The following is an 11,212-nucleotide window of genomic DNA, read 5'->3' on the forward strand; positions in this document are numbered from 1 at the left end:
CCTGCGACCCCATGGTGTCTGTGTCCTTCCTCTTTCCCAGGGGAAGACACCTGCTGAGACCTGCTGAGACAGGCCTAGTGTTCAAGAACTTTCCACCACCCCTTCTTCTTTCTCCACCCGCCCTGCTCCCAGAACCTCCAGGGAAGAGGAAGCAGGGGAAGGCAAGGCAAGAAACAGCCTAGAAGACAGGGAGAAGGCCATGGCTTCAGAACGAAGCGGGAAGGTACTGTGAGACAGGAGAGGAAATTAAAACTCTCTTTCAAAAATGCAAGAATGGGGGCGCCTGGCTGGCTCAGTCCAGAGAGCACGCGACTCTTGACTCAGGGTCATGAGTTGGAGTCCCACGATGGGCGTAGAGATTACTTAAATAAATAAACTTTAAAAAATAATAGGAAAGTAAAAATGCAAGAACAGGAGTGCTGTCCTCCTTTCCCTCGCTCACCCCAGCTGCCCTGACCATATCCTGAAGAGCATCCAACCCCGATCTTGTGGGGTCCTCGCAGCAGCTGGAGCCTTGGTCATGGACATGTGTCCTCAACTGTAGGTGAGTGGGCCGGGCGCGGGAGGGCCAGAGCCATGGTTCTTGGAGAACTGCTGGCTAAATGGCTTTATTGCCTCCTGCCTGTGGACTCCAGCATTACTCCACCTCTAAGGAAAATGCAACAAGAAATGTAAGGACCGAGGGGGAGCCTGGGGCGCTCAGTCGATTGAGGGTCTGCCTTCAGCTTGGGTTAGGATCCTGGGATCCTGGAATGGAGCCCTGCTCAGCGGGGAGTCTGCTCCTCCCTCTCTCTCTCTCTGCCCCTCCCCCCACCTGTGCACGCTCTCTTTCTTGCTCACTCTCTCTCAAATAAATAAATAAAATCTTAAAAAAAAAAAAAGAAAGAAAGAAATGTANTGGGTTAGGATCCTGGGATCCTGGAATGGAGCCCTGCTCAGCGGGGAGTCTGCTCCTCCCTCTCTCTCTCTCTGCCCCTCCCCCCACCTGTGCACGCTCTCTTTCTTGCTCACTCTCTCTCAAATAAATAAATAAAATCTTAAAAAAAAAAAAAAAGAAAGAAATGTAAGGACTGATTCAATTCATTCAGTTCCTGGATTACCTTTCCTGGGGGCTCAGTCTAAAAATTCTCAGGGGTCCACCTTTCCTGGGTTTTAATTGTGTGTTAATAACCATAGCTGTCATGTATCAAGTACAAACCACGCCCCAGGCCCGGGATGTGCCAGTCAGTGTCAGAGCTGGCATTCATGTCTTCCACGCTTCTAACCCCTACCATAGGTCTGGGAGGGAAGTGGGGTTAGGCCCGTGTAACAAATGAGAAATGGCAGCCCAGGGAAATTAGGTGGCCATACCCACGCAGGGGTCAGGGGTGGGCCTGGGAATGGAACCCAGATTGTTTGACTGTGAAGCTCTTTCCAGGACAGTGGGATGCCCTCCCTCGGGGGGGACGACCCCTACTCACTTGGCAGTGGGGTGAACTCCACGGCTGACATGCTGGTGACCTTGCTGGGGTCCAGCTCCACACGGTGGTACTCGAAGATGGTCCTTCGCCGAGATTCTGAAACAGAGGCAGAGCCCGCCATCAAGAGCATCTCACGGCCAGAGGCCTTCGAGGCTTGTACCTGGAGCCTGACGGGTGGGCAAGAGATTGCAGCGAGTGGATCGGGGAGTCGGGATGCAGCCACTGAGGGCAGGAAGTAAACTCATCAACCTGGGACAATGATCCTGAAGCTGCAGGGAGACAGGAGGACTGGAGTTGACCCTGAGAGGAGAGCTTTGTATTGTCAACAGGTTAAACCACTCAACACAGAGGCCTGGCTGCTCCTGAGGTCAAGATGTAGGCGTTCCCATGCTTCTGTATGGCTCTGTGCCTTCCCGGTCCCTTGACCCATAATGCTCTTCCACTCCTTCTCCCTTTGTCTAGCTCACCCTTCCAGATTGAGCTCAGGGCCACTCCCTCCAAGCAGCCTTCCTTCCCCGGCTCCCTCCCCTTCTTTACCCAGGCCAGGCATCCTGCTCCCGCTGTACTCCCCATAGGTGTGGTCATAGGTGTGGTCATGAGGGTCTATTTAGGACCCTTAGGCTGTGAGCATCTGCTCCTGAACCTGACCCACAGAGAGGGCTCTGCAAATGCCTGCAGATGCACAGGCCGAACTTGGAAAACCTCTCCCGTCCCGAATGGAAGCCAGAGCGAGGTTCAGGGCCAGGGGCCGGGCTTATGTTCTGCTTCAGTCCCTGCAGGAAGTCCCTGCAGGACATCGGTTTCAAGAGACTTTAGTTCTGATTCGAGTTCCACCCCCAATCTTAGGGCCTCAGTTTCTTGTCTGTGATGTGGAAAGACAGAAACACCTGCTACAACGTGCTTGTAGGAAAAGGTGGAATTGTAGATGAAAAGACTTCTCCTAAAATGACAATCAGAGAAGATTTGATATTTCCCACTGCACCCCCACACCCACCCAAGAATCATGACTTGGGGCTGGTTTCCATAGGCTCTGAAAGGCCGGCAGCCAGCAGCCGAGCTTTGTGAATGAATTTCCGTACAAGGGGAAGGGGTCGCGTAATGTTCTGCCAGTCCAGCACCCCTTCTTCCTTTTGGAAACAGCGTTCCTTTGGGGGAACTACCCCTAGTCCATTCCTACATGGGATCTGCACTGGAACTACCCATCTTCCTCTGTGACCCTGCCTCCCTGGCTGCACAGTGATTGGTCCAGGGCTGGGCATGTGATGCAAGCCGGACCAATCAGAGACCTTCCCTGGGACTTCTCAACTGTAACAAAAAGGCCCTTTCCTTCCTAGTAATGAAGCTGAGAAAATGCAAGCTCCAAGTCCGTGAACGGCCACAGGTCCAATCTCATGCACAAGCCTCACGAAGCAGGACGTAATGGTGGCTCTCCAGCCTCTGGTGTCCCAAGACCTGCCCTGGTCCCCGCCTCCCTGGCTCTCAGTTCTTCCTTTGGTTCTTTGGGCTACTTCATATCCCCTCTTCCACTTAAGCTAATTGAGCTGGGTTTTTGATACTGGAAGCCGAGAGTCGGCAGGGATGTAAGATTCTCTCTCAGCTGAAGGTGGTCTGGAAAAAACTTGCCCAGGGTGGGAGCAGAACTCATCAGGCCCAGCTGTGAAAGGAAGGGCGTCCTGTGCAATGGCTGGGTGCCCCATCCCCCCACCCTCTCCTGAATGAAAACTCTACTTAAAAGAACATCTCATCTGGGGCGCCTGGGTGGCTCAGTCGTTAAGCATCTGCCTTTGGCTCAAGGCGTGATCCCAGGTCCCCGGGATCAAGCCCCGCATCAGGCTCCTCTGCTGGGAGCCTGCTTCTTCCTCTCCCTCCCCCTGCTTGTGTTCCCTCTCTCACTGGCTGTCTCTCTGTCAAATAAATAAATAAAACCTAAAAAGAAAAAAAAAAAGAACATCCCATCTACGTTTCTATCATTGATCTGTCCCCAGTCCCAGAATCGGAGCCTCCTACTTAAGCCAGGATTGAACCCCAGCTGGTCTGGTGCTCTCTTTCCATCACAGCACACTGCAGAGCAATGATGGGCTCATTAGCCCCTGACACATTCCCAACCACAGAAAGTCCTGGACACGTTGTTCTATGCAATGAATGAATGGCATTTGCTGAGTTCTGTGGTGTCAATCCTCCCCATGCTGATTTCAAGCTACCAATCTGGAGTCACTGAACACAGCATCGGGAAGAGATGTGGTCACTCTGCACAAGGGTCCCCGCCATGCCGGAGCTCCTGGTTTCTTTACAGTCGTCCTCTCCATCCGTGGCTTGGCTTCCGCAGTCTGCGACCTCCCCCACCCCCACCCCACCCGTCAGCCACGCCACTCACCTCCCTCCATCTCCTCACAAAAGGACAGTGAGTGCAATACAGTAGGGTATTTTGAGAGAGAGACCACATTCACTTAACTTCTATAACATGACATTGCTATCATTGCTCTATTTTACTACTAGTTATTATTGTTAATCTCTCACTGTGCCTAGTTTATAAATTAAACTTTATCATAGATACGTATGTATAGGAAGGAACATAGTATATACAAGCTTCAGTGCTACCGTGGATCACGGAACGTGTGCCCGCAGATAAGGGGGGGACCGCTGTATTTGTGTTTCTAAAAGGGTGGAAGGGAAACATATAATGTTTTGGTAAAAAATAAATAACTAAGCCAACATCCCAAAGATCGAGGAATTATGTGCTTATTTTTTTCCTAAGCAACCCTAAGTCTGAAAGGGAAGGGGCCGAGAGGAAAGCCTCGGAGATCTCAGGCAGTAGATCTCAGGCAGTCACTGCCCGATGTCTACAGGGTTACCAAGGTCCTAGGGAGGAGACACTCCTCCATCAAAAGCTGAGGGAGGGAGGTTCACAGAGCCCTGCGAGCGCACGCACACACATTTTTTATGGTACAAGAAAGGCCCGTTGCCAAGCAAGAGTGGGGTCTGGAAGAGATTGCGGTGAGGAAGGTCAGCTTTCTGTAATTTTTCTGCTTAGTTTTTAATCTTTAGTCTTAATAAAGGCCCATATGTGCTGCAGGGCCCTCCCCGTGTGGCACCAATTGCTATGGGAAGGTGGCCTGGGCTTTGAGTGAGCCTAGGGGATGTGGGACATCTCGATAGAGGACACCCAGGCAGCCTGTCACAGCTCTGTCCCACACACCACCCCCAAGGGCCAGAGGGCCTTCTGAAAAATCACCCCTTTTAGCATTAAAATGTAAGAGGAAGAAAACAAAGTGAAATTCCAGGTCTTCCAAGGGGCCTGACACCCTGGGGTCTAGAGTCATCATAACCCTTTCTTCCTTTATTTGCTTCCTCCTTCAAGACTCAACTCACAGGACACACCCTCCCTGAAGGCTTCTCCACCCACCCTAGATGCAGTTGCGGCCCCTCCTCTGAGTTTCACAGCTTCCAACGTGATGTCCGGTGTCAACTGTTACACCGCTCCATGAATATTGACTTTGCTGGCCACCTGCCCCTGTGAGCTCCCTCCATCCCCCAGCCCCAAGCACCAGGCCCTGCACAGAACAGGGCTCAAAAAATGACTGTGAATGAATGGATTATAGAGAGTCAACAAAAAGCTCAGCAACTTCAGTCCACAGCCTAAAGGAAGAATCTCCTTCCTCCCCAGCCCACCAGACTATGGCCTTTCCAGAAAGGGCAGCCCCCAGTGGGCTCTGTAGCCAGACATGCCCCGTACAACCTTAGAGCTCAAAGGAGGGGAGAGTTGGCTTTTCAGATTCCATCGCCTGCGAGGATGTAGAGTAGAGCTTGCCCCCAGGGTGGGAAAGAAGGTGAAATGGGAGGAACAGGTAGAGTCAGGGCTGGGCACGAGCGGAGACATGAGCTTGTCAAGGAGGCCTATTTCAGGCTTAGGGACACAGCAGCAGCAACCAGGGAAGGCGAGGCTCCCAGCAAACCTCACACCAGAATCTGGGGCTGGGTCTCTCCACCCCCTGGGCTGGGGAACTGGAGTTGGGGGTGTGCTTCAACTGAAGACAGAGCCAGACAGGGTCAGATGTGCTCCGAAGATCGTCATCGCCCTACCGCAGCCTGGGGGGGGGATGAGTAGGGCAGGAAGGGGGATGAGGGGGGCTGTGCGGAAATAGACCTCTGATTAAAAATATTTGCTCACTTCAACTGCCAACTTGTACTTGTTTGAGTGTATGGCTTTGGTAATATTTTTATTTCTCTCTAAACAGAACTCTTAATATCCCTGACTGAGTTATTTGCTTTTGGATTATCTCGCCAACATCTGGGGCTCGCCCAAGGACGATGACGTCCATCTGCATGACCAACAGATCCCTCCGGAACCAAGACAGAGGCCGTCCCAAAGCCACATTTCTGGCAGTTGGAGACACTCTGTTTTTATCTCTGCTCCCCCTCATCAAAGATTCAGAAAGATCCAGACACGGAAAGCACTGCAACCCAAACAAGGAATGTTAGCGGCTCAAAAGAGAGGTTTATGTGTCCCATCTTGTTTCAAAACCAGACACCAGTGGGGAAGAGTTGGGTGGATCAGAAGAAATCAGACTGACGAGTCCTGCCACGAACTGCCCTCCAAAATGGGGGGTTACAATATAAAACACATAAGATGGTAGTTTCAGAAAAAACTTTTCAATTTTCTCGTTCATGTATTTCTTTGCTCATTTGACTATTGATTCAATAATCATAAATGGAGCCCCAGCAGGGGACCCCAGAGGTGAGCACAATGAGGTCCCCGTTTCCCAAGGTGTGGGCTACAGTTTGGAGCCCGGAATAATGAAATCCTCATTAACTGATTCCACTCATTGAAACCTCTGTCAGTTTTGACGTTGACTACACTCAAATTGCTTTTATACTGTCCATGAAAGAAGGAGTTTCTTTTTTTTTTTCAAGATTTTATTTATTTATTTGACAAAGAGAGTGAGAGAGCAAGAGAGAGCACAAGCAGGGGAGAGGGAGAAGCAGGCACCCCACTGAGCAGGGAGCGACATGGGGCTCCATCCCAGGACCCTATGATCATGACCTGAGCCGAAGGCAGACATTTCACCAACTAAGCCACCCAGGTGCGCCAAGAAAGAGTCCCTTAAACAAATGAATAGAGGAAATTGTATTGACTTCTGGGGGTCCTGTGGCCAAATAACGTAGAAGCTACCTTGTATGTTTTGCTGCTTCTGCAAAAACAGGCTGCTAATTGCGCATAGATCTTTCCTCTGCATCGGGCCCGCTCTGCAGACCAGCTGCTGCAAAGTCGGGGTAACAGTTTATGTAAGGAAATAACGGTAAGAAAAACCCTGGCTGTTTGCAGCATCTCCTTCCCTCAATCCCAAGAGTGCTGAATTCCCCCCACCTCCGACAGGAGTGGGAGAAAAGTGTTTGGAAGCCTGGGAAGGAGAGAGTCTCGCAGACCAGACCGGGTTCGGTGGCAGGGGGATGCTGGAAGCGTGGGGAAACCAGCCTCCACTTCTCATTGCACTCCAGGCAGGGAGGAGCTCGGGTACCACGACAGTGACACCATCCATTCTGGTGGCAGTGTCCCAGGGAGGCTGGCACGATGGGAAATATCTGTGGTCATAATAGGAGCTGCAGACCAGAGCGCTGTCCCTGAATCTGTGTCTCATTTAAGCCACGGTTATTTGGGATTTACTGTTATTTGCAGCTCAACCTAGTCCAAACTAATTCCCCACCTGTGGGTTGAATAGCAGACCCAGAGGAATCGGACTCTCCGCCACATAAAATCCGTCACTCCCCAAAGCAGTGGCGGCGGCCCATTTAAAAACCCAACGAAGGCCGTGGGTGCTGTTCCAGAAAGATCCAGGCATATGAATATGCTGCACCCACAGCTCCACACCCCTCTTGAAGTCTGTGCCCAGAGCCAGCCAAACCCCTCTGACGGAGACGCACGTAATTACCGAAGTACTCTCTCCACCGCAAGTGGCATCAGGCCCCTGTTCTCACTTGGGGTCACCAGAGGGCAGAGGACAAGGTCTCTGCGGCACCCATTCCCTTCAGCGGCACCCACTCTTGCACCATTCCTCATTTTTTGAGCACCTGCCCTGCCATGGGCACTGAGCTAAGCACTGGGGCCACGGGGAGCCCCCAAGGAGCTCGTGGCCAGTTGGGGAGAAAGGGCCTGAGGAAACCATGAGTTCCACCGCAGGGAGGAGACAACATCTGCGCTGGACCAAGGGATGAGGAGCGTTCTGCCGAGTGGCAAAAGGGTTGAAATGGGTGCCGCTTTATACAAGAACTGTGTCATAGAGGGGCACCTGGGTGGCTCAGATGGTTGGGCATCTGCCTTCGGCTCAGGTCATGATCTCCAGGTCCTGGGATCGGGGCCTCCTGTCAGGCTCCCTGCTCAACGGGGAGTCTGCTTCTCCCTCTGCTTGTGCTCTCTCTGTCTCTATGTTTCTCTGTCTCTCTCAAATGGATAGATAAAATTTAAAAAAAAGAAAGAAAGAAAAGAAAAAAGAACTGTGTCATAGAGAGGTGGACAGCCCTTGGCACGTTTGGGGAGCAGGGCATGCAGACCAGTGATGCCCCGACAGAGAGTGGTGGGGGGTGGGCAGGCTATGCCAGGTGCATAGAACCTTGAATGCCACGCTAAGGATTTTGACTTCATGCTGCCGGCAATGAGGGGCCAGAGAATGACATGATCAGATGCGGCAGTGATAAGAAGGAATGGGGGGTGGAGGGAAGGAGACGGGAGGCTGGGAGCTGCAGGGCTGTGTCTGGGGGTCAGGTGCCGCCTCTCCCCCCCACGAGGGCGGACCCTGACAGCTCCGCCTAAGCCGCGGAGTCCTGAATCCAGCGGCTTGGCTCCCACCACCGAGCCTGTCTCATAGAGCAGGTGCAGCTGCCGTCCTGTTATTCCAGGTGGGCTGTGCTTCCTCCTGTGCCCCTCTCCCCACCTCCCTGCATCTCCCTGGCTTGCTCTAAAACAGCCTTTCATTCCAGAATCACAGAGAAACCTCAGATGCAGACACTCCCTGGGGGATCTGACTTCCTCTAATTCACCCTCATACAACAGCTGGATCCAACACACATTTCCTGAGACTCCGCCAGCCCGCAAAGCTCTGGGAGAGAGGCACCGAGGAGACAGATGGGGTTCTGGGGTTCCATAAGGCACACGGGCAGGTGGACCTGCACGCTAAGAACTGCCCATCCCGCAAAACAGCCTGGGATGTGCGCACTGGGCTGTGGGTGTTTGGGGAGATGAGGAGGAAAGGATTCACCCCTCCGGCTGGAGTGGGGCTGGGTTAGATTCAGAAAGTCTGAAAGGTCCACCCCAGGGTTTAAAAAAAAAAAAAACGGAAGATCTGGGTTTCAGTTCTCTCTCTCCGAACTGTGCGATCACAAGCAAGTCACTTCACAAGTCTTTGAGCCTCTTGTCCTCATTTAGTAAGTACAGACTTCACTTGCAGTGGTGGGAGGATGGCCACATAAGATAAAGCTCAGAGCCCGGGGATGGGATTACAATCAGCGCGGTCATCAGGCAGCCTCTAACGTGGCCCCCACTGGCCCTGCCTCCTGGTCTTGAGACCCTGCGGAATTCCATCCTGAGTGTGGGCTGGACCTAGGGACTTGCTTCTAACCAGTAGAATATGGCAAAAGGGATAGTAGATATGGCAAAAGGGCCATCCGGCACTTCTAAGATTAGGTTACAAAAAGACTGGCCTCTGTCTTGCCCACCCTCTACGGCTGTCTTGCTTGCCTGCTCTGGTGGAGGCCAGCTGCCATGTTACCAGCCGGCCTATGGGGAGGGCCACATGGCAGGAACCAAGGGGGGCCTCCTCAAGGAAGTGAACCCTGCCCACACCCATGTGAGAGCTCTTGGAAGCAGACCCCCACCCCAATCAGTGGCTGAGATGATTGTAACCTGGCAAGCACCTTGAGAGCCAGCTGGGCAAGATCCTGAACCAGAGGACCCAGCTAAGCCGTGCTGATCCACAGAAACTCGGGGCTGATAATATGTTTGCTGTTTTAAGCTGTTAAGTTTCAGGATAATTTGTTACGTACCAATAGCTAAATAATACAACCAGAGAGATCCGGAACTAGGTAGCGACCGGCTCAGTACAGGCATTCACTGGTCAGCGAAAGCCGACGCCGCCTGGAGCAATGAAGCAGGGTCTCAGTGAGCTGCTTGCTAGAGCACTGAGTGTTCGGGGAAGGTCCGGGAGGGGCAGGTGGAGTGGTGGGAAGTATTTCTTGTGGAAATACTCACAAGGGGGAGTAAAAATAGCTACTTGCAAGAATATTCAGTGCAGCGTTATTTATTGTAGTAAAAATGGGAAACAGCTGTCAAGCCGATGTCCAGGGGGTTGGTTAAATTAAAGTACATCTGTGCGACCGGCTCTCAAGTAGCCATTAAAAAGAAGGAGGTTGTGAGCTGATACGGAATGGGAGCAGGATATACTTCATTCAAGTGCAGAACAGCGGCATCAGACACCATTATTTGGGGGTTTTTTGTTTTTTTTTTTTAAAGATTTTATTTATTTATTTGACAGAGAGAGAGACAGCCAGCGAGAGAGGGAACACAAGCAGGGAGAGTGGGAGAGGAAGAAGCAGGCTCCCAGCGGAGGAGCCTGATGTGGGGGGTCGATCCCAGGACCCTGGGATCAGGCCCTGAGCCAAAGGCAGATGCCCAATGACTGAGCCACCCAGGCGCCCCAAAACGCCATCATTTGTGTTAAATATCCAAACATAGGCTTAGAGCTCTAGAAATAATCTGGTAGTGGGGTTGCCTCCAGAAAGGAAAACCAGGGACAGGGCTCAGGTATGGGAGAGAAATGTAATTTTTTCTTTTTTTTCCCACTGCCCCCCAAAACCTGTTTCTATACAAACTTTTGCATCTATTGAGTTTTAGACCAAGTACATTTATTCATGAAAAATATCATTTTATAAAGTAGGATAAACAAGAGCATTCCAGGGACCCCTGAGTGGCTCAGTTGGTTAAGCGTCTGCCTTCGGCTCAGGTCATGATCCCAGGGTCCTGGGATCAAGCCTCACATTGGGATCCTTGCTCAGCAGGCAGCCTGCTTCTCCTCAGCCCCCTACTCCCCCTGCTTGTGCTTCCTGACCGCCCCCCAAAAAATAAATACATAAAATCTTAAAAAAAAAAAAAGCATTCATAATAACAGAACAGTAATTCATGGTTATGGCAAAAACCTCAAAGGCGATGTGTACAGGGGTGAAGTTTGGGCAACTGTACTATGACACGTGCTTGTTTTCCCACTAGCTACAAAAGTCACGTGAAAGTACTGTGGGCGTGACATCTGGCCTATGACACACCAGCATCAGGACATCACATGCTTCTATTTCTGCACCGTTTGCTACCACACCAGATGTCTTGCTGGATTATCAAATACTGTGTCATGTGATAAAGGCTAGCATAGTAAGACACCTAGTACAGGACTCACAGACTCGATGTGCGGACATGGGACCGAGCCCTTCACGTGCGTCATTGCCTTTATCTTCACGGTACCTATAGGAGGCACGAACCACTTATACCCCCAACTACAGATACAGATAAGACTGTAAAAGGTAAGTGACTTGCCAGAGGTCAGACGCTTGTGGAGAGTTTGGACTCCAATCCATGCTTTCAACTCCAGAGGCAAGCCCCTCACACTGGACTGAACCTTGCATGTGGAAGGTGCCGGATCAAGACTCGTCACATGAGCCCTGGTCCCTTCCCTCAGATTTCTGTTGGGGACAGAGGCTCCGCTCAGAGGACTCAT

The 11,212-nt window shown here is 51.7% G+C and overlaps 1 protein-coding gene across 1 annotated transcript in view; it reads right to left on the reverse strand.

Moving 5' to 3' along the window:
• The window catches only part of PLXDC1 (plexin domain containing 1), a 56,035-nt gene that overhangs the window by 16,180 nt on the left and 28,643 nt on the right, over positions 1-11,212 (reverse strand). Inside the window, exons 7-8 of the mRNA XM_034640677.1 lie at positions 11,032-11,207; positions 1,461-1,556 (exon numbers count right to left, since the gene is read on the reverse strand). Of these exons, the coding sequence (XP_034496568.1) occupies positions 1,461-1,556; positions 11,032-11,207 (272 nt within the window). The remainder of the gene's footprint in view (positions 1-1,460; positions 1,557-11,031; positions 11,208-11,212) is intronic.

Source organism: Ailuropoda melanoleuca, chromosome 13, assembly GCF_002007445.2.
Source record: "Ailuropoda melanoleuca isolate Jingjing chromosome 13, ASM200744v2, whole genome shotgun sequence".
Lineage (NCBI taxonomy): Eukaryota > Metazoa > Chordata > Mammalia > Carnivora > Ursidae > Ailuropoda > Ailuropoda melanoleuca.